Here is a 23,714-nt window from a genome sequence, read left to right as displayed (position 1 = left end):
TGTTTGAATAGTACGCAAGGGGGAGTTGTTTTATAAAATGTGATGCAAATTGTGCAGAATATTTATTCAGCAAAACTGGTCAAAACTATTAGTCGCATAGCGAAGTAACTCATCAAACCGGCCAACAGTGGCCAAAAAGCTGGCCCACTTAGACCAAAAAAAGTCCCACAGCAGCATTTTGTGTTTTTGATTCAGCCATGGACCATTTGCCCTATCGGCCAGCCCAAGCCTGCCTGTGGCTGAGAATATTTTAGGATAAATATCAAAATATTATTCCTTAGGATTTTGAAATCCCTGGTCCAAGGCTCGGGAATTCGCCACTGGGAGATATACACCTGTAGGCTTTTTCAAATTCTACAAGAATTTAAAAAAAAAAGCATGGTTTCTCATTTCACTGCCATGGATGCTTCTGCGGTTTCTTATAAATGTTCGTGTCAGCATCTTTGAATGGCATGTGTTATTCCTAGTGAAGGGTGGGTATTTCAGAGTACTTGGCTAGGGCTAGAGTCTTTGAAAAATCAATAATAACAAATACTTAGGGCCTCTTTTCGAGACACCTATTTTTGGTTCTGCACAGTTGTGGAAGACCCACACACTGCATATCTTCTTTCGCCCGTGGCACTTCACCCCCACCCGCCTCCCCCCACCACCCCCAACCCCAGCGCTCGGATTACTGACCATGTCACGGGAGTAAGTCCGCGCTTCCTGTCGTAAAGGCTGACCTCTGCGCAGGATACTGACTAGACACGACCAAAGTCGCGGGGGAACTACTTATTTGACATTTCTCTACGCACACACATTCCCCAACACCATCGAGGTGTCTGAGCAGTCCAGATGCGCTATGCAGTCCACAGCAGGAAATTGGCGATTCCTTGTCGTCTGCAATTTACAAAAATAGGGCATCACACGTTGGGTAAGCATATACTCAAATACACATGACGAATTTGATCAAAATAACACTCAACGTTAAAAAAAAAAAAACACACACAACTTCTCCTTTAACTGTTTAAGAAGGCATTTTCACCTGGACATAGTTGGATGTTCCAGGTTCAGTTTTTTTCTTAAACTAGTAATAGCCATTCTTTTGTGTTAGCTAGTATGCATGCGATGCGTGCACAGTAAAAACACGTGTTAATGCATAAAATACAAGTGGATGGCAGGCATGATTTTTGTTAAATAATTATGGTGCAACTTCTAAAAACAGTTATTTAACTTGTTCTCATATTGAAGATGCGGAAAGGGCACACCCTTTCTTAATTATTCTGGTGTACTTTTTGATCGCATTCTGTCTCCTTTATGATTATTGAAATAGCAAAACCCTCAGGGACTGATTTACACAGTGTTTTTCAATGGCATTTCTTCATTGAAAAACGCCTTTGTAATTCCGCCCCTCACTATTCTTACCTTCATGAGACCACCAAACTCTCCCTATCCAATCTCAACTCTGTCCTAGACTTCGCAAATCCTCTCACTTCCCCCACTCTACCACACTCCACTTCCCCCCACTCCAGCAACCTCCCCACTCTACACCACAGCACAATCCCTGCCCATTTGCTACTTAGTGATGCCTCCTCTGACTCCTGCCTCAGCCCCTACTTGTGATCTGACTCATTAAGCTATTACCCCCCCCATTCTCCAGTCATCGGATGGCTTCTGTGTCATGCCCATTAGTTGTTCCCCTAGCAATGCCCTCTGCACCCTCTCAAATGTAACCACCAACCTCACCTGTTCTAAAAATCCATCCTTGTAGGTGATCTATCTTTATTTGTCATTTCATTGCAAAACAACCTATAGTGGATCGTTCTACCTCTCATATCTTCCAACCACACATCCACCTCAGTCCTGCCACACTTTAAATGCTTGAAACACTAATCCAGTACCTCACAGCTACAATCCGGCATCTTCAAATCCCTCTACTCTGATCCCACCCTCTCCCACATGTCATCTTTCCCCAGCTCATTCCAGAACAACTAACTCTCCTGCAGTCATTATGCTGTCTTCCTCTCCTTTCATCCTTTCCCTTCTTTACCTATGTGGCAGCCATTATGCTATCTTCCTCTCCTTTCATCCTTTCCCTTCTTCACCTATGCAGCAGCCATTATGCTGTCTTCTTCTCCTTTCATTCTTTCCCTTCTTCACCTATGCGGCAGCCATTATGCTGTCTTCTTCTCCTTTCATCCTTTCCCTTCTTCACCTATGCAGCAGCCATTATGCTGTCGTCTTCTCCTTTCATCCTTTCCCTTCTTCACCTATGCAGCAGCCATTATGCTGTCTTCTCCTTTCATCCTTTCCCTTCTTCACCTATGCGGCAGCCATTATGCTGTCTTCTTCTCCTTTCATCCTTTCCCTTCTTCACCTATGCGGCAGCCATTATGCTGTCTTCTTCTCCTTTCATTTTTTCCCTTCTTCACTTATGCGGCAGCCATTATGCTGTCTTCTTCTCCTTTCATCCTTTCCCTTCTTCACCTATGCAGCAGCCATTATGCAGTATTCGTCTCCTTTCATCCTTTCCCTTCTTCATCTATGCAGCAGCCATTATGCTGTCTTGTTCTTTCTCTTCTTCACCTATGCGGCTGCCATTATGCTGTTGTCTTCTCCTTTCCTATACATATAAGGGTTGTCTCCATCACTGACGGGAACTGGAGAAAAGTTAGGTACATACACATGAAGTAGTTGTTCCCATCAGGCATTATTTCTAGCCAGTAAGGCACATATCTATAGTCGAGCCAAAAGCTTCACAGTTATTGGGATTTAGTCAACTCTGATGGGAGAAAAAAATATAAATAAATCTTCATTTACAAAAATGAGAAAATATCCCAAACACCTTTTACATATACAAATTTGATATGACATGTATTTGACAAGTATTAACATTTTTCTTAAAAAGAAGGTTGCTTGTAAAAAATCAGAGCAACACATATACATGGAGAAATTGAGATGAATCAATTAACAAAACATCGGGATGAATATACATGAACGTACGGGAAAAAGAAGAACAAACAATGCAATCAGCCTAATGGCAAAACATGACTGTGGACATCCAGGCATGGACTGCGAAATGTATGAAACCAACAAAGGATGTCAATACAGCCCCTAATCACCAATGCAAGATCTCCCTAAGGTAATCATATTCAACACATCTTCTTTCATCCTTTCCCCTCTCCACCTATCTTGTAGCCATTTTGCTGTCTTCTTCTCTTTTCATCCTTTCCCCTCATTCACCTATCCTGTAGCCATTTTGCTGTCTTCTTCTCTTTTCATCCTTTCCCCTCATTCACCTATCCTGTAGCCATTTTGCTGTCTTCTTCTCTTTTCATCCTTTCCCCTCATTCACCTATCCTGTAGCCATTTTGCTGTCTTCTTCTCTTTTCATCCTTTCCCCTCTTCACCTATCCTGTAGCCATTTTGCTGTCTTCTTCTCTTTTCATCCTTTCACCTCTTCACCTATCCTGTAGCCATTTTGCTGTCTTCTTCTCTTTTCATCCTTTCCCCTCATCCGCCTATCCTGTAGCCATTTTGCTGTCTTCTTCTCTTTTCATCCTTTCCCCTCTTCACCTATCCTGTAGCCATTTTGCTGTCTTCTTCTCTTTTCATCCTTTCCCCTCATTCGCCTATCCTGTAGCCATTTTGCTGTCTTCTTCTCTTTTCATCCTTTCCCCTCTTCGCCTATCCTGTAGCCATTTTGCTGTCTTCTTCTCTTTTCATCCTTTCCCCTCTCCACCTATCCTATAGCCATTTTGCTGTCTTCTTCTCTTTTCATCCTTTCCCCTCTTCGCCTATCCTGCAGCCATTGTGATTTCTTGTTCACATTTCTTTCTTTCTCTTCTTCACCTATCCTGTAGCCATTTAGCTGTCTTCTTCATCTTTCATCCTTTCCCTCCATCACCTATCCCGTAGCCATTGTGCCGTCTTCTTCTCCTTTGATCTGTTCCTCTCGTCGCCATTTCTACAGCTATTGAGCTGTATTCTTCACTTTTCATCCCTTCCCTTCTTCACCCATCCTGCAGCCATTGTGCAGTCTTATTCACATTTCATCCTTTCCCTTTTTCACATATGCGGTCGCCATTGTGATGTCTTCTTCACTTGTTATCCTTTCTGTTCTTTGCTCATCTGCAGCCATTTCCAATTGGTCAAATTTTGAAATCGTTGTGATTTACCCATACTTGATGGAGAATTGGCAAGGCTCTCCTCACGGTTGATATGATATGATATTATATTTATATTGCACCCATACTCAAGTGTTTCAGGGCACGGCGAGGCAAGGGGGCTAGAAGGGAGGAACAAAACAGCGATGTTACTAGGTTCATTGACATTGAGAATGTGCAAGTGCAGGGGAGAGGAAGGGGGGAAAGTGCAAGGAGCAGGGAAGGAGTGGAAAAGTGCTGAACATGTGATAAACAACAACAGGTAGTGCGGCCAGAAGGTGGCAGGTTCAAGAATACGCTGCAGACAATGGGTGCCTAATAAGTGCAGGAAAGGGACTGTAGGGTTGCCGATACAGACCCAGTGCAAGGTTTGCCAGGAGGCAGTGAAGGTGTGCAGCTGTGTGGGCAGGGTTCGGGCCCGAAATCATCAGAGGGTAGCCAGGTGCCCAGTGCTGAAACTGACAGAGATCAGCAGGGGAGAGGAAGAGAGAAGGTAGGAGCAAAGAGGAAGCTCTTGAGGTGCTTCCGGAACAGAAGATGGTTCTCCTCAAGTTTCAGAGAGGCAGGGAGGCTGTTCCGGAGAAAGACCCCAGTCGAAGAAAGAGATCTACACCCAACTCGTTGCTTGGAGAAGCAAATGACCCTGAGGGAGTTGGAGGTGGAGAAGCGAAGAGCTTGAGCAGGAAGGCATTTCCGAAGGTAGAGTTGAAGGTAATGCAGACCCAGGCCTCAGAAGGCCTAGTGGACAATGCAAAATGTCTTGAACTTCATCCTTGCAGCCACAGGGATCCAGTGGAGAGATTTCAGGGCTGGAGAGATACGATCCCTGGGCATAAGGCCAAAGACAAGTCTTGCAGTCCTGTTCTGGATGAGTTGAGGGCAGAGAGTGGTAGCAGACAGATTTAGGAAGAGGCTGTTGCAGTAGTCCAGCCTAGAGAGAACCAGAGCTCTAGAGACAGTGAGCTTCTGGGGAAGGAGAGGTTGACTGGTCCTTCATGGTGCTGTGGTGCTAAACCAACTCACAGCCTCCTTCCTTGACAGAGCTTCAATACCCAAGTCTCTGTACTCCCCCGCCATTGTCTGCTTTCTGTTATGCACCTGCCAATGTGGCATTGTATGGTCATTTTAAGGTTCTTTAGGTTTTCTTTCCACCTCTTTGACAATGGCACCTATATGTTGGCCCACTCTCTACACTTCAAACTTTCCTGAAGACTCATGTCATCCATCCACAGTACGATATCTGCCTTCGACTGCCTGATGTTCATCCACACAATGGACAACACCCCTTACTCGACTGCCTATACTTTCCCCACAACCTTCCCTTCTCCCATCTCATGGTTGCATATAGCCATTCTCTGCACCAGCCCCATTCCCAGAACCTCAAAGTCTAGTTTGACAATGAGTTGAAAGCTCAAAATTCATCACCTCCCCAACTGCCAATTCTGGCACAACACATTTCTTAAAAATCACAAAGTGCATCCCTCGTAATGTTACACTGAGCAAAAACCCTCATAAATGCTTAAAAATGTACAGAAACTTCCTAATACAACTGTTAGTTAATTGGGCTGCCTCTTTGGCCCGCAGTTAGGCCTCGATTTAGGCACCTGGTGCAATCCGCACTTCCACTGGTTCTCTTCTCCGCCATCCGCTGGGTATGAGGTAAAGAGGGATAAACCACCTACCTGACAAAACAGGTCCCCTTGCAGATTCCATGCACCCTCTGACAGTTCCAGAGATGGCTGGATGCCAGTTCGAGCCTGGCATGGGAAGGATTCCTCACTTGACATAGAGAAGCCTCAGACACTCGAGGGAAATCCCTGAGGGCTATGCTAGCCTGATGACGGGGCGGACACCCAGGGGGAATCCCCGAGGGGGTCAGAGGTCTGGGGAAAGAACAGGGTTGGATACTAGAGCCACCCACCTGCATATGTATTAATTGGTGCTCAATAAAATGAAACGTATATACAAACAGGATTTTGCTAGATTCGTGATTATTTTGAGGATGAGTCCTACTCCTGTGCGAATGTTGGGAAAAGTTCTGTAAATCTTACATATATATGGGATCAAGGGAACTCATTTAGCACATTTTCATAAACGTTAAAAAGACATTCTTTAACAACAAATACGATTTCAATAAATAATTAGACTTGTCTGTTTTATTTTATTTTTTAAACAGCACAGCTACCTCATATTTTGCAATGAATCACTGAACAAAAAAAAGTCTATAGATGTACTTTTCGTGTGTGTAAAAAGGTGTTGTTTTTACTCACGTGGTTTTGCCACATATTTTCCTCTGGTACCACTGTTTACAGTTTGTGTAGTATTGCTTGTTCGTTCCGATCAGTTTCTGCACAGCACACACGTTGGGGCTGTGGAAAGCAAAACAGTTGCTCATTTCGATTTCAGTCAATGCACACGTGACTCCATTATTTTCAGAAGAAACAGTGGGCCCTTCATATTAAGTCACAGAGTCCTTACAAACTACAACCCCGCCAACATTGACAATTTGTGGTAATACATTTCGACACATACGACCTGATTTACAAAAGTGTATTTTAATTGGAAAATTCCACTGAAAACACTTTGTAAACCAGGCCCACAGGTGAAATGTACAAATAATTGTGCATCTGATAAAAGCAAACGGTAGGCGCTATTTTAAGATGCTCATTTCAGGAAATCACACAGACCTCTGAAAGCCAAAGGTGACCTGGCAATGAATTGTGGGTAGTGTGCCAGTACAATGTATGCTGCCCACCTTGTATACATTATTAGTGTTGCGGGTGCAAGATTGATGGGGTCATATTTTATTATGACGGTCTTAAAGGACCATCAAACTAAATAACACGATGTCTTTTCTCCATCTTAGCCAATTGGATAGAAATGCATCTAGAACAGCAGCTATTCACAGCTTGGCTAGCCTGATGGAACAAAAATACACAGAAGAGTCAGTTATCACCCTCCGAAGCATTGCATTCCCCCTACGCCCCTTTAAAAAAAGCAAAGGATGTGTGCAGGCTTTCCATGTATTTCCAAGTATACCTTGTTTGGAAGTCACGATGCAGGAAAAAAGCTCAAGAGATGGTTTTTCAACCAACCACTTTGAAAGAATTGAAAGATAACAGCAACCGACTAAAGACTGCACATCAGAAACTTGCTGTACTTAAAGATGAGCAATTACAAAACTGTTCTCACTACTATCTGTGGTAAACGGGTTTGATTGATGGATACGCTGCTGTGTGACACTAATCAGCACCTGAATCCCTGTGAAATCTACAAGCAAGAGCCAAGAAGCAACACTTCAACGCCCCCTTGCCACCACTTATCATGCATGTAACTCCTCACTACTAAAATCTTGCAACCTTACACTACCCACACTCCTTCAGACAACCAACCAGGTCTAGTTCACTTAGCAGACTCAGACCCTATCCACCTTCTATCAACCCCCATTCTGTTCGTTTTTGCACCTCATAATCTGAGGGGTGCCCTTACGGCTAACCTACCTGGCCCGTACCACAACAAACAACACAGAGATGTTTGTATCGGCACACAGGTAACAAGTACTTGTAACCTATGTTCATCAACACCACAGGTTTCTGCAACTGCCTTCCCACTATACAACTAACACACACTGCCCTCCTTTCTTACAGGGCCACAGGCAGCAAGGCCATCATTATTGGCAGAAGGGTGCTTTATAAGACCACTTCACATTATCATTCAACAACTTTATTCGGCCATAAGGCCATCAAAGCACAAGATAAACATACACAAAAACAATCATATGAATTATTACGCATGTTGCAGCCCGATGCCTACTAAATTCTAAAGAATTAAGAAGTGGCTCAACCAGCCATATGGACAATGGCCCTCCTACAACTACTGACGTGCTCTATTCTATTCCCCAGTGGGTATCTACTCATTCCAGTAAGAAATTTGTGCTGCGGCCGAGCTCCAGTCGGAGCAGCATTGTTATCTAGAGGGAGGGCACTAATTGAAATTGTGCCACATTGTGAGGGACCCCCCCCCATCTAGATACAATACTTGGTATACCAATGGCCAGTCTTTGCCCCCTCAGTTCGATTAGGATGGATTATTCCTCCCATGGTTTTGTATTCTTATACAGTTTGTAATATCCTCTCGAATTAGGGAGCAACAACCACATACCGTTCTAAACCAGTGTATGCACTTGTTAATAAATGACTCCCAAGAGTCTGCCTCCTTACAGGGGCGTTTCGTGACTCCATGCAAGTGTCGCCCCCCTCCCCACGAGGCCCTCTCATGCTTTCACATACCATGCTTTGCCCATGTTGCAAACCTGTAGCTCTCTGTCTAAAATTAATGGGCGCCACTGTGGGTTCTGCCATACCTGTCCCTCCACCCAACTTTGCCCCCAATACATGGGTAGAGATCCCTTGGTCAGACTTGTGCTCGGTCCCAGACCTCTGTAATTCACAGGCTGGTTTCAATTGCTGAGTTGGGGTTGGAGAGCAGGAACCAAAAGCATCTTTGTGACAAGGTGCCATCTCGAGGTGAACTATGGTGAAACTAATACCATTGTTAGGGTGTCATTCATCCTCGCATCCTCATTTACCACAGTCATTGCGATTCACCACACCTAACTGTAGGGGAAATGTACCAAACGTCAACCATGTAACTGCGACTAAGCAGTTATGGCGACTTTGGAACACTTCCTTTTGCTGACTCCCATTACTGCGCCCAAGCAGAGCAGGGGTTGCTGGGTTGTCCCCGCTCTTCTTGGGCACAGTAACGGGAGTCCGAGGTTGTGAGGGTTTCCCCCGCTTACCATTGTGGTAAACGGGGACAAGAACGTTTTCAAAAAAAGAATGAAAAAACGACCCTGCAGAATCACATCCGACCCACGTAAATTGGAGGAACTGACACCACAGGGATAGCGGGGAGTCGGCGGCGCACGCAGACGTGTGCCACTGTAAAGGTAAATGGGGGGAGCAGGAAGGGCAATGCAGGATGGGGATGCGGGCAAAGTGATCTATCTGATCACTGCACCGTGCCATAATTGGCATTTACATTTTCGGCGGCACAGTTATGGCGTTGCAGTGATCACATAGATCCACTGTAGGGCCTTAATGAAATCCTTTTTATTGGAATGGTATTCCCTCGTGGCATTTCCCCATGTTTTTTCTTCAAGAATGAACTGAAGCACCTTCCTTATAGCAATCAGTTCAGTTAGAACACGGGCAATGTTACAGGCTAATAGAGGCCCTGCATTGGCATGCTTGGGAGTAGGGTTAGGCGACTTTTCAGAGCGAGTAACCATATCCTGCCTTTTTACCATACACAGATTTTTAGAGTCGCTGTGGGCTCTGGCCAATAAGGAGAAAACATGCATGCACAACCTGCTCTCTTAAAATCGGGGGCCATTACTGCCACCAGAACTATTAGCTACTTTGTTTACAGCCAGAGGTGTTGCTGGGGGGGGCGCAAAGGTGGCTATAGCCCTGGGTCTTTTGGTTGTAGCCCGGGATAGAAGCTCAGGGGCTACAACCAAAAGGATATAGCTAGCCCCGAATCCCGCCAGTCCCGACATTAGCTTAGCCCCTGATCTTTTCCAGACCTAGCAACACCCCTATTTACAGCCATACCGTCCTTGCTGAGCACAGAAGTATTGAAGGCCATAGCACCTGGGGAGTCATACATACAGGTCATCATGGGCACAGTAAAGGTATTGGACGATGCACCAGTAATTAAGGTCAGCAGACAAATCACCCCCTCGCATAGTCGAGACCGAGTCAGACCCCCTTGATTGGGTGTGTCCTCCCTTTGAGAAATGCAGGAATCAGAGCGAGACGTAGGTACCAAACAGTCTACCTTCTCAGATCTATCGGGAGTTGTACTATCATTTCTGGGACGATAATTCTCGGTTTTATCAATGTTAGTGTCTCCTGTTATATCCACGGAGTTCCCGAGAAAGTGCTTGATTTGCTCAATGTCCTGATACGCCTCACTTGGGATCATAATTGGGCTCCCGGACTGGGCTGGCTCGCTGTGGTGTGCTGGCTGAGCCCGCAGCAGAACAGGCAGCTTACGTGTGGCAGTTACGAATTTCCTTTTTGGGAAAGGACGTGGTGATGGACTATGTGATGGCAGCGTGGCGCAGCCCCCCCCCCCTTCATACAAACAGTGGCATTCACTGCTCTCATGCTAGTTCAAGCACTGAATCAGGCGTTGAATCGCACACATGGTAAAATGAGGATAGTGACGGCAAACAAGTCACAAGATGGAGCCCAAATGGCAGTCCAAGCAATCCCCTCTTCACGCCAGCTCGCCTCCTCACCTTATTTACAACAGACTTAGTCACTTGACATGGGGAATAGGACAGATAAACACCCCTGCAGGAGCTTATCACCCCACGTGCTTGTCCGAGCGGGCTTCACCCTGGCGGGCAGGTCTGAGTCCTTTTTAGTGTTAGCGGGGACGGGGCCTGGCCAGCAACGAGGAAAGCAGGAGAGCTGGTGTTGGGCATGGGAAATGGACAGGGCCCCTTTAAGAGAAAGGAATGGACAGAGGGAACGGGGGGCGGGACAAAGGGGGAGGGAGAAGCGGGAAAGCGGGGAAGTCGGCAGTCTGTATTAATAAAGCTAGAGAGTGAAGATGTGCCGAGTGTCGCAGCGTCTTTTGTAGGCCGGCGGCCCCATAACAACTGGCGACGGAGACGGCGGACCGCGCACACGTAGGAAAGGCCCAGACGGGGAGCACGCGAGGCAAGGAGGATCCAGCGTGCCCAAAGAAGATATCCGAAGCAGCACAAGGACCCGCCGCCGAGGACTGGACGCGAGGGACGGAGGATCCTACGCGCACGAAGATACGCACGCGAGCAAAGGTACGCACGCGAGCGAGGAGGAGTGGAAGCCCAGCGCAACGGGAGGACCCGACGCCGGAGGCGCATATACACGCGAGTAAACGGCAGGAGCCGAGGAAAAGGACGGAAAGGAAACGCACGCCGAGGAGAAGGACGGAAAGGAAACGCACGCTGAGGACAGCGGAACAGCGGCCGGAGCCGAGGAGAAGGACGGAAAGGAAACGCACGCCGAGGAGAAGGACGGAAAGGAAACGCACGCCGAGGACAGCGGAACAGCCCGAGAGATCGTGAGGTGCCAAGAGCACACGCGAGTACTGCACGAAACCCACAGGTCCAGGAAAAGGAGGTAGGCACGGCGAAGCAACGCAAGCCACTTGAAAGCGAGGAACTGTCGCAATAAATGTGCCACTTGAAAGCGAGGTACTGACGAAATTAATGAGCCACTTGAAAGCGAGGAACTGCGCGCACGTGTGAGCGTTGAAAGCGAGGACCTGACGCAATTATTCAGCCACTTGAAAGCGAGGAACAGGCGCACCCAATGAGCCACTTGAAAGCGAGGAACTGAACGCACGTGTGAGCGTGTTAACGGCCACTCGAAAGCGAGGAAAGCGCCACTTGAAAACGAGGAACTGTGCGCACGTGTGAGCGCGTTAACGGCCACTTGAAAGCGAGGAACGCCACACGCAAGAGGGCACGACCAAGAGAAAGAGCACACCAACAGACACTCAACACCACCAGCCATGTCGCAACAAGGAAGTGGTGGGAGCGCAGCGGGAGACAACACAGCACCTGCCACGCCCGGCGTGACGCCCACAAATCCAGTCTCTTTCCTACGCCGCCCAAACCCATTCTCGCTGGAACCGCAAGAAAACCAAGGACAAAGGTGGCAAGAATGGATGGACGAATTCGAGGAATTCATGAGGGCGGTAGGCAACCAAAACGCCCCGAACAAACTAGACATGTTCACTAACTTGGTCGGGAAAGACATAAAAAGCGTCATCAAGACCATCCCTGCAGCAGAAAGGGACACATACCAAAAACTCATTGAAGCAATCGACGGTCGGCTGATAATAGTCCCGAACAGAGACTACGAGCGCTACATCTTTAATCAATGCACCCAACTACCCCAGGAAACAATTGGCCAATTCATATTACGCCTGCAAAGGAAAATAGCATACTGTGATTTCGCCAACTTCAACGATGACGAGGCCATCCGCCTGAGAGTGATAGAGGGATGCCTGTCATCCATTTTCCGCAAACATCTTCTAAAAAAACCCCTCCCTCTGAAAGAAATTGCTGAACTCGCCAGAGTATATGAAAGAGTGGACGCTCAAGCTGCACACATGGAGAACCCAAGAAAGATAGACTCCATCGCGGCCGTCACCACCAATCAAATCAGCCGCCAACACAACAACACGTACAGACAAGACCAATGGAACAACGCAAGACGCCCACCACCTGAAAGACAATGTTACCGATGCGGGTTTGAATTTCCCCACAGAGGCCAATGCCCCGCAATTGGCCAGATGTGCCTGAGGTGTGGACAAGAGAACCACTTTCAGAGCATGTGTCGGGAGAAGACACCCCCACTGTCAACATACAGACCACACAGCCAGCAACCGGTCACAAAGAAGTTCGAGCCGCGACCCGAGCCAATGCGACCACCCAACCCAAGACCGTATGCGGAACGAGAATACGCCAAACCAGCCGTCAACCCCAGAGCACCAAACAACTCTGGGTTCATTAGAGCGGTCGAAAATCTACAAGTGGACCAAGCAGATGCTCCCTATGCCAACCACGAACAAATATACCACATGCAAGCATACCCTGAAGAGGAGATCCGGAGGGAAGACAACAATAGAGACCCATACGAAAACCCACCCGTGGAAGAACACCCGGCCGAATACCTACCCTACGCCGAATACGACCGATACAGCAGGGAATATGTCCGACTCATCTCGGAAGCCTCCGACGACAGTGCGGCACCCAGAGTGACAGTACACCTGGGTGAGATAGACACACCGTTCCTAGTGGACACCGGCGCAACCGTGAATGTCATGAGCTACATAGCATACGAACATCTAGCAGACATGTTCCCCTTACAACCATCCTACGCCCACATATTTCAATGGGGCGCAACACAGCCACTGACCTCGAAAGGACAATTCACATGTGATCTCATACACAGAGGCAAGAGAGCAACGACCACGATGCACGTCATCCTCAGCCAGGCGACTGCCAGATGCCTGCTCAGCCACAAGACGGCCACAGCCCTAGGCCTCATCGACTTTCACTATGAAATGTCAGAAGTGATACAAGGCGTCCCACCCAATTCCAGTGTCATACAAGCCATCCATCACAGTGCCCCGAACATAGAAAATTTGAAACTGGCGTACCCCGCCCTATTTCAAGGTGTCGGCAGGCTGAAGGACAACGTCATCACACTACATGTCGATCCCAAGATCCAGCCAGTACCACAACACCCCAGGAGGGTAGGGTTCCACCTGCAGGCGAAGGTGTCGCACGAGCTGCAAACACTACTGGACAATGACATCATAGAGAGGGCAACAGGACCCACCCCGTGGGTTTCCCCACTGGTAGTCGTCCCCAAAGCAGATGGACGCCTCCGCCTCTGTGTGGACATGAGAATCCCCAATACCGCCATTCAACGGGAAAGACATCCGGGCCCCAACATAGAGGACATGCTAATCAGGCTCAACCAAGCCACTAAATTCTCAAAGCTGGATCTCAACCAGGGATATCACCAGCTAGTAATTGACCCGGCATCGAGGCCCATCACGACATTCACCACCCATGAGGGCCTATTCCGCTACAAGCGACTCAACTTTGGAATCTCGTCCGCTGCCGAGATATTTCAGGAAACAATACACAGACTGATTTGCTCCGTCCCCAATGCATTCAACTACAGCGATGACATCCTCATCTTTGGCACCACACAGGACCAGCATGACACAGCCCTACACCAAGTGTGCCGCATCCTACAAGACGCCGGACTGACACTCAACAGTCAGAAGTGCGATATCAACACAAGCACCCTATGCTTCTTCGGCCACATCTTCTCGGACCAAGGAATAAAAGCCGACCCGGACAAGATCCGCGCCATTACCAACCTGCCTAGTCCGCAAGACACCGCCGAACTCCGCTCGTTTCTGGGCATGGCGGGATACTGCGCCCGCTATCTCCCACAATATGCGTCACTAACATGCCCCCTGCGGCACCTGCTAAAAAAGGACCAACCCTTCCAGTGGACGGACCAATGCCAACAGGCATTCGCCTCGATTAAACAAGAGCTTGCGGCCAATCGCCAACTGGCGTACTTCAACCCGAGCTGGCGGACAGAAATTACTGCAGACGCTAGCCCAGTGGGGCTGGGTGCCATCCTGGCTCAAACAGACCCACAAGACAACTCCAAAACTAACATAGTGGCGTACGCCAGTCGCGCACTCAACTCCACTGAACAAGCCTACTCACAGGCAGAGCGGGAGAGTCTGGCGGCAGTGTGGGCCTGCGAAAAATTTCACCACTTCGTTATCGGACAAAAGTTCACCCTCATCACGGACCACCAGGCCTTACTGGCCCTGTTTGGCAACCCGAGAATTAAGATGCCCCCACGCATCGAACGATGGGGTATCCGCCTCCAGGAATACGATTATACCATCATCCACAAACCTGGGGGCGACGCAAACCCAGCAGACTATCTATCACGGCACCCGGATGGCGCTCCAGACACCGCGATGCAAGGAGAGGCCGATGAATATATCGCATACCTATCACACAATGCTCTTCCCCCAGCCATCACCGCTGAACTGTTTGCAGAAAAGAGCAGAGCTGACCCCACCATTAGAGCGGCCGTCCACCTCACCAACACCAACAAGTGGCGACAGGCCGCCAACCAACACTTCGAAGAAGGGGAAGGGGGAGAAGTAGACAGAAGAGACCTGGCCAGAATGGAGAAGATACACAACGAACTAGCCACAACAGACCAAGGCACACTACTCAGAGGGAACCGCCTGGTAGCACCCAAGAGTCTTAGAAAGCCACTAGTTATGATCGCCCACGAGGGTCACCGGGGCGCGGCGAATACAAAGAAAATACTCAGAAACCAGGTGTGGTTCCCCCACATGGACACCATTGTAGACGACATACTAAGACACTGCAACTCGTGCCAGATAAATGCGGCCGGATCACCACCCTGCCCCCTGCGCATAGTCCCGCTCCCGGACGGACCGTGGCAACGAGTAGCACTTGATTTCTACGGCCCACTCGAAGAAGGGGGACACTTGCTCGTGGCCATAGATGAATACTCCCGATTCCCATTAGTGAAACACGTACAATCAACAGCCTTCCACCACGTGGTAGGCCCGATAGACGAAGTATTCAGCGAATGGGGCGTCCCCAACGTAGTGAAGACGGATAATGGGTCCCCATTCCAAGGACAAGAGTTCAAGAAATTTGCGGCGCATCTTGGATTCCACCACCAGAAGATCACACCACTATGGCCCCAAGCCAACGGGATGGTGGAGCGATTCATGGCGAACATTAAGCGCACACGCCAAAAAGCGGCGACAGACCAAGCTGCGATGCCACAAGCCATCTCACAGATGCTACGAAGCTACCGGCATACCCCCCACGAGGCAACCGGACACACCCCAGCTGCACTCATGATCAAATATAAACCAAGGACCAGGCTTCCCCAACTCGAGGACTACACGCCGGAGGAGGATGACGAGATCCGACAGCGAGAAGCAGAGAGGAGACAGAAGGCCAAAGAATGGACTGACCGGAAAAGGAAAGCCAAGGAACCCCTGATCCCCGTGGGAGAAACGGTGCTAGTCAGGCAGGCCCAACGTCGCAAAACGGACTCAAGACATCAACCCGAGTCCATGATAGTGACGGAAGTGAAAGGATCCATGATCACCGCCCTAGGAGACCGGGGCGAAATAACCCGCAATGCGTCATACTTCAGGCGAATGGTCCAAGGAGACACATCGGAAGGCATGCCTCTGGAGGAAGAAGACCCCATAGACTCAGAGACCCCTCCCGACCCGCCCGAGGGGCCGCCACCGGCAATCCAGGAGGGCGAACGAGAAGAGCGAGACGAGCGGCCCCACCGGCTGGCCAGACGGCCCCCCCGGCTCATCGAAGAGATGTGAGGACCGGCTTCAGTGATAAGTAAGGGGGGGGTGTTGGGCATGGGAAATGGACAGGGCCCCTTTAAGAGAAAGGAATGGACAGAGGGAACGGGGGGCGGGACAAAGGGGGAGGGAGAAGCGGGAAAGCGGGGAAGTCGGCAGTCTGTATTAATAAAGCTAGAGAGTGAAGATGTGCCGAGTGTCGCAGCGTCTTTTGTAGGCCGGCGGCCCCATAACAGCTGGATGGGAGCAATTAGCCCCTGCAGAAGCTCAACAACCTGCGCCTTCGTCCCGTGGACGTCACATCATGTAACACATTCGAATGCAAGAAAATGCTACCTTAAACCGCCAGATGTGCCCAATTGTGGTGCAACCGCATTCACAAAAGTCCTTGTGCAAACCAGAGATGAGCACCTTCACATCATGGTTGCAAATTGTCCTCAATATTTTTTACACACATGTGAAGGAGCTTTTGACTCACATGCCACCGGACTTGCGGACCTTTTAACTTAATCCAAGTCAACTCGCTTCAGAATTCAGAACATGTGAGGTATGCTTGCACATTTAGAATATATAGGGTTCATTTTTAACGATATGGTTTTCGATTTCCTGCATTAAGCAGACATGGGGGCGGGCCATACCAGAAATTGTAGCAAGCTGTGTAATTTGTCAAATTGTTTTTTTTTTTTGTTGCTGAGACTGAAAATTGTACTAGACAAAACGAGATTTCCCTTTATTTTCACCTTCTATTGGTAGCCCTGGAAAAAAATGTGTGGTAACTAGGCAGATGAAAGGGAACGTGGTGGGGAAGAGGGCAGCAGTGGAGACCACCAATAAGCACAGCGTGATGTCAAAAACTGAGGACCTGGAATGGGAGAGCAGATGGTGGTGTGGGGAAGCAGGCAAGGAGCTTAGGGTCAGGGCAGAGAGGGCATTAGAGAGCAAGGTACAAACGATGTACATTGGTTGAAAATCAAGGCCTTCATCCCAGCAGACAACTTCAGATCTGGTGTCCAAGCATTGGTCCTCTCCCTCCTCACTGATGGCAATGCCCTTCTGGAAGGCCTTCCAGCAATTACCCTGGCACCTCTGAGATGCCTTCCACATGGTGAAGCATGACTCATCAAGGGAATCGGCAGTCTGATCACATCACCCCAACGCTCATCGAACGGCACTGGTTCCCACTGCCAGCACGTTTCATCGTGAGATGCTACTGCATCACCTACAAGGCAGTTTCCTCCCCTGGTTGCTTGTAGATCCCATGCTGTAAAAGTGCCTGTATTTCACCCCTTACGTTATCTTCCCTTATATCCCTGCTTGCCTCGGCACGTGATTCCCCCAAAGTCTTGTGAAGCGCCCCACTACTCCCTGAAGCTAGGTCCATGCTCAATAAATACCCTAACAACGATAATAATAATAATAATACATTGGCATGTGGTATGCAAGCTCCCCTGATGGCTCACCTGGAAGCCCCAGCCACTTGCAATGTCTTCTATCCTAAGTACAAGCTGCCCAAAGGATGCCCCATTCAAGTCTCACACGAACATGTTCACACAATTCTAGTGAACGAAAACGAGACGGCACTTGGTTTTCACAACGGGTGTGGTCAGCGTTCCGGAACTGTGCAAAGTATTGCCCGATGGATTGATGGGAGTCGAAGGGTAACAATTGGGCCACAATCTACACCGTGAAACCTCGCCCCCTTCTCTAATCAATGTCTTGCTATTGCGTTTCGAATGTTCACATTGTGCAGGTTTGCACACTATTTATTCAAGGTTAATCCTTGCCCTCTATATGTTTAATGTGAGGCACTCACACAATGCCGCATTTTGAACAGTTGTCCACTATATTTTCGGAAGGATGTCGAGTCTTCTAATGCAAAACAGCTCAAGGGGTGAGGTGGTCTTTATATAATGAACAACGCATGTTTGAAGTAGGAGATAGTTTGATATGTTCTTGCATATTTCATGAGGTTTTGCATAGCTATTCGTTTTGCTCACCCACCAGAGAAAAAGGCAAAACAGCCTCCTTTCAGTGGTGAATGCCCCCTTTTGTGGTAATGCATGGCGCAGCAGGCATTACTGGAGGATATGGGCCTAGAAGCCTGATTTTTGGGCCCCAGATAAAGCATGACCGGACACCTGAACCAGTGCTATTCAAGTTTCCTCCTTCAAAATTGAAGGTGACGAAAATATGAAAGGAAGCTCACAGAGCAAATTAAATTGGGTTGCCATGTGAGCAGAGTGGTACTTCACATTTAATTATTGCAAGATGGGCGGAAGGCGTCGCAAAGTCAGCGAAGATGATGCTACTGGCAAGACACATGGTGACACAAGGAAGTGAAAGGACAAGGAAGAGGTGCTCTATGCACCCAGAGAGACAGTGGAGATCCCGAGGGCCATCATGAGGATCTGTTGAATGTTAGCACAATTCTGGTAATTATTGACCAGAAGCCCTGTATCCTGATTGGCTGTCAGGATATAAAGCTTCTGCAGAAAAGAGAACCTCTGGATGTCAAGAAAAAAATAAGAAGAAGAAACGATGTGTGAAATCTTTTCACATGGCTCTCTCGTCCTGGGCTTTGCCAGAACCGGTCAGGTTACTGAGAGCACAGCAATAACTGCTGATAATGCTCTACATTTCCAAGCAATCGTTCGGACTGGGTGCACGTCCTGTCTGTAACCGGTCTCGGAGCACAAGGACGTGGACTCCCTGCCACTGGTGGTCCCGCTCCTCCCTTCATTTCCTCTTGCCTCCCCTCACTGGAGCACATATGGGTTGGCTTCACCAGAGAGTGCATCCCCCCATGATTTTCCTGTGTTGCACGCCACTACAGATCCACACTGCATCCCATGTTGAGCTAGAAAGAGGCCTCTTCTCCTTGCATGGCTCTCAACGTGGCAAGCCCATGATCAGAAAGAGCAATGAGATGCCAGGCTGCCAGCCATGCTTCCAGTGTGGTTCTCCACTTTTCACTGGCCACACGTAACAAATGCGGTCGCCCCTCACCCTACTCTTTTCTTTGAATGGGCAGTGTGGACTGAACATATCTGCCTGCTCTTTCAGAATATGCCTGGTTTCCACCGTCATGTATTTTCATGCTGTCCGGAAAACCCATAGATTCCTATTATTTTCCACCTGACTTTTATTACTGTTAGAAACAGGCAAATTCCATAGGAGTCCATTGTAAGTGCCTCCCACCATTGTTAATGGTGGGAGCCATTTACACTCTTCCAGTCATGTAATGGAAAGGTAACCTGCAAAGGTTGTTTGCCTGTCTTTCCCTCTTTACTTTCCACTATGTTGTGAAAAAAATTACAAATGCATAGAGGGGACCATTTGCACCTGAGTGCATACAGAGGCGGCCCACTACGTGCAATTTCCACTTTGGAAAATGGATCCCCTACTTTAGCTACAGATATGCAACGGTCTAATAAAAACACAGCACATCTGAAATGAGAACACAGGGCCTCAATTTGAACAAAAGAGTAAAGTGCTTGCGTGGATCCTGCTATGTTTGCACTTTCCCTGCAAACAGCAGTTTACAGCATTTACACTATGCAGTGTTTAATAAACCGGTAAAAACACAGGGAATCACATCTACACTGTTTAGCACTTCGTAATGCAAAAAGTGTATATTCCTCCTACAAGTTAACATTGTCAGTTATTTATCTTCTTTTTTATTTATTTAGGGTTTATTATAAACCTTTACAAAAGTTAGTGATTTAATTATAAACCAACATATCATACATCAATACAATTATATTCAATTGTTCGTTAAATACTTTTCCAAAGTTGTATAATGAATTTGAGAGTTATTTATAATGGATTCTTGTGGCATGTTCCTAGTTTTAGTTTCATGCCAGCATTAATGGGAGGCTCGGGTAAAGTCATTTTTGACGGTGGAGTGGGTATGAAAGGGAGCAATGGGGCATCCTTTTCCGTGCCCTCACTCCGCCTCCAAAAAAAGTGCAAAATCACCTCAAATGTGAAATAAGCTGTTAAAATAGGCGTAAATTACGCTTTTACACCATCCCACTAGCACTATGTATTCTCCCCTAGGCATTGGAAAATAGGCCACCACGGGTTGAAGTCAAACCTTTTAAATGAACTTTTTGTGTTTTTGCAGTGGGCAAAAGCATTGACGGAGCACGGGGCATCAGAGGCTCCAGTTCTGAAAGTTGACCAATCTTGACATTCTCCGTCTTCCCGGTGTTCTTAGTTGACTTAGGTGACTAGAAATACACCAAAGGCATTTACAGTTTGGTTGTTGGTCTAATTAAATTCCTCCGATAGTTTCTGTGTTTAATTATGTTCTTTAATTTGCTGCCAGACGCAGGCTCAGACAACCACACTGACAGCTTGTCTTACCTGAGCCCGAAACTGTAGCCATTTGACCTGTTCAAGCTAAGATTCGCCAGGGGCTGGTCAGTGCTGGTGCCGCAACCCCCTCAACACTTTTTAAAGGCCACAGAGCCACCAATTAAGATCTAGCAGACTAAAATGACGCTACTTCTCTTGCATGAACCCTATGGAAACCCAGCAGCAAGGAAACGCATGTTTACAACAAACACGGACTGCTATAGTGTCCCTGTGTATTCAGATGGCCAGCAATATCGCGAGCAGCGCAGGCCGCAGTGGAGAACGCGTGATTGGACTGGATCTTTATGTAAAAAAAGGCCAGCCGCAGAAAATCTGCGCTAAACAAAATATAGACTATAACATGTATAGTGTAAGGGACTGATTCATGGAATTGTTTGCCCGGTGCAAAGTGACTTTGCACTATCAAGAAACACCCAGATTCATGGAACAGTGCAGTGTCTTTTTGCCGTGCAAAGTCACTTTGCACTGAAAAAAAAATACACTTTGCACTGCTCCATGAATCAGGGCGGAGCAGTGAAAAGTGTATTTTTGGTGTGTGAAGTGCCTTTGCACGGCAAAAAAAAAACGTTGCACAGTTCCATGAATCAGGGTTTGTGTCAGCAGGGCAAAGTCACTTTGCACCATGCAAAAAATTCCATGAATCGGGCCATAGTGTAGCCTGCACTTGCTATCATAAATAGGTATGCCAGCACGCAGACCTACTTACTATATTAGACACAGCGAGGGAACATTTTGGCATACCTATGCATGTTTTAGCCCACTCCCTCTTTTAAAATCCCTAAGCTGCCTATCTCCCACTCCATAATGACAGGGCATCCTGTCTCCCCTTGCCAACCACCCATGAGCGTCCATTCTTCAGGAGCACCTACCTTACTCCCCCATTGTAACCGATACTAAGGGCCCGATTCATGGACTCTTTTGCACGGTTCAAAGTGACTTTGACTTTGCACTGCAGAGACAAACCCTGATTCATGGAACTATAGAAAGTGTACATGTGCAGTGCAAAGTCAGTGCAAAGTCAGTACAAAGTCAGTAGGAAGTCGTTTTTGCAGTACAACATGACTTTGCACTGACTTTGAACTGCAAAATACACTTTGCACAGTTCCATGAATCAGGGTTTGTGGTGGCAGTGCAAAGTCACTTTTCTGCAGTGCAAAGTCACTTTGAACCGTGCAAACAATTCCATGAATCAGGCCCTAAATTCCTCATAATCCAAAAATCCATAATGCGGGAATCACCCTGTGCTTCCCATTCCAGGCATGTCCTAAAAACTGCCTAAGTCTGCATTCTAACCTCCTCATAAACGCAATGTTCCCTAGTTGTACATAACGGGGACCCCACTAACGTCCTTCTATTGTTCCCCATAAATCCACCAACATCGCCCCACTGTGCAAGTTTAGTCTACAAAAGACATTGTACGTGTACCGCTGACAGAAATGACTAAGTGGCAATTAACGTCGCGGTAATTACTTTGTGGCGGCAAAATAGTAAGGTGTGTTGTAGAGGGGTATGCGGTATCTGGCGGGAGGATTAGGGTACGGGAGGGGAAAGTAGAGAAAGGTATGAAGAAAAGCCACAAAGTACCACCAGGAAAAGGACCACCCAATGATTTCTGTCGATGAAATCACGCAGACACAGGTTCCCGAGCCCCATCAAATAGAACTGGCCCCCTAGAATGAGACTTGCTTCCCGCCATGAATTCATCACATCGTTCAGGTTCCGGCCTCCCTCGCGCCATTGTCTTTCTGAAGCAAATAATCAATACTTGCTGCCAAAATAGCCAATAGCAACACACCTCCTGTACAGTAAATCAGGAGGACAGCTGTGCCCACGTGTCATTTCAACGACAGTAACGGCTTCGAAGTAATGGCTTGAATACTTTGAAATGTATCTCCAAATTTTACATTTTTATTTGTCCCTTTCTACAACACTACTACCCCTATCAGAAACCTCTCTCCACGCCCTTTTTTGCCCCTTAACCCACAACCCCTTATATTTTTCGAAGTAATTACTTCGAAGTAAATTACTTTGAAGTGATTGCTGTCGTGAAAACCACGGGATACCGCCGTGGCCACCGCCACAGGTGTTCCTGTCGTCCTGAGCTACAGCGCTGACAGATCTTTAGCGCACGTCACCTTTTCTGCACATGTCTACACGCGTGCAGGTACAGTGCGGACCTGTGGGTGTTTCATCTTCCGGGTGCACTGACAGCACTTGCACCCGGGTGCCCATATTGCAGCATAATTCCTGGTAAGCGGCATGGAGATAGATGTGACAGATAGCATACACCCTTGTATGCCAATTTCTACAATTTAACATTTTGGCAATTCTTCCTTCACTTATGTTTTCACAAAATGATGAACTTACCCGTGTTGTCTACCGCGAAGTCTACTGTGCTGCAGGACCTGCTGGTAGGGAGACCTTGCAGCGGAAACAAAAGCCCCCCAAAAAGCGAGCAGGCAACTGAGCAGTATGACGCGATTCATGGCGAAGGTCCGGCGGCGGGGTTTGCAGCCTCTGTTATCCACGAGGGCTCCCGAAGCAAAGTCAGTCACTGAAAGCGGGGCTGTGTGTGTTAAATAGGCACAGACGCTCGAGGGGGCGGGGAAGCCCGCAGCGCAGTGGAATGCGAAACGGGGCTTCCGTGGGGAACATTAACCTCTCAGACCCAAGTGACTCAGAAAGGGCTTCTGAATCCCAACGTGAGCACAGGGGCAGCCTCTCCGTTTCTGGCTGCTGCAAGATTTCATCGCACAGAGGACGCTTCCAGAAGTTTCTGAACGTCACCTCCTTTGAAATGATTCGTAAAAGAACTGGAATGAAATATTGTTTAATAAACCTACCGGGCGTGTGCATGGGATGCTCTGATTCCATTGCAAACTGCGGGGCCCAGAGCAAAGGATGTCTGATCCAGGGTGCCTGCTACTTGGCTTTTTTTCAGAATGAAAAACATATATAGATCACTGCACCAAAAGCAATGCAGAGGTAGGAGTGTGCACACTGTGACAGAACTTTACTGGGCAATACAAAAAAATGCCCTCTCTATGCTTAGAACATATTTTTGCACACACCGATTTTGGAAAAATACACACATTGTGAAGAGCGTCAACTTTCCCAGTCTCGGCTATTATCTCACATTGTGAGCCACAGAAAATGTGCCTTTTGAAATCTGAAAATTCTTACAAGTGGCAGTGAATG

General features: G+C 47.8%; 1 protein-coding gene across 1 annotated transcript in view; it reads right to left on the bottom strand.

The window, feature by feature from the left end:
- Positions 1-23,247, bottom strand: part of TGFBI (transforming growth factor beta induced) — a 263,409-nt gene extending 240,162 nt beyond the window's left edge. Inside the window, exons 1-2 of the mRNA XM_069652603.1 lie at positions 22,884-23,247; positions 6,416-6,514 (exon numbers count right to left, since the gene is read on the bottom strand). Of these exons, the coding sequence (XP_069508704.1) occupies positions 6,416-6,514; positions 22,884-23,002 (218 nt within the window). The 5' untranslated portion in view covers positions 23,003-23,247. The remainder of the gene's footprint in view (positions 1-6,415; positions 6,515-22,883) is intronic.
- Between the last annotated feature and the right edge of the window lie 467 nt (positions 23,248-23,714).

This window comes from Ambystoma mexicanum, chromosome 3p, assembly GCF_040938575.1.
Source record: "Ambystoma mexicanum isolate Mex_15411 chromosome 3p, UKY_AmexF1_1, whole genome shotgun sequence".
NCBI lineage: Eukaryota > Metazoa > Chordata > Amphibia > Caudata > Ambystomatidae > Ambystoma > Ambystoma mexicanum.
Note: the sequence above shows the minus strand (reverse complement) of the source record. Positions and strands in the feature narration are given on the sequence as shown.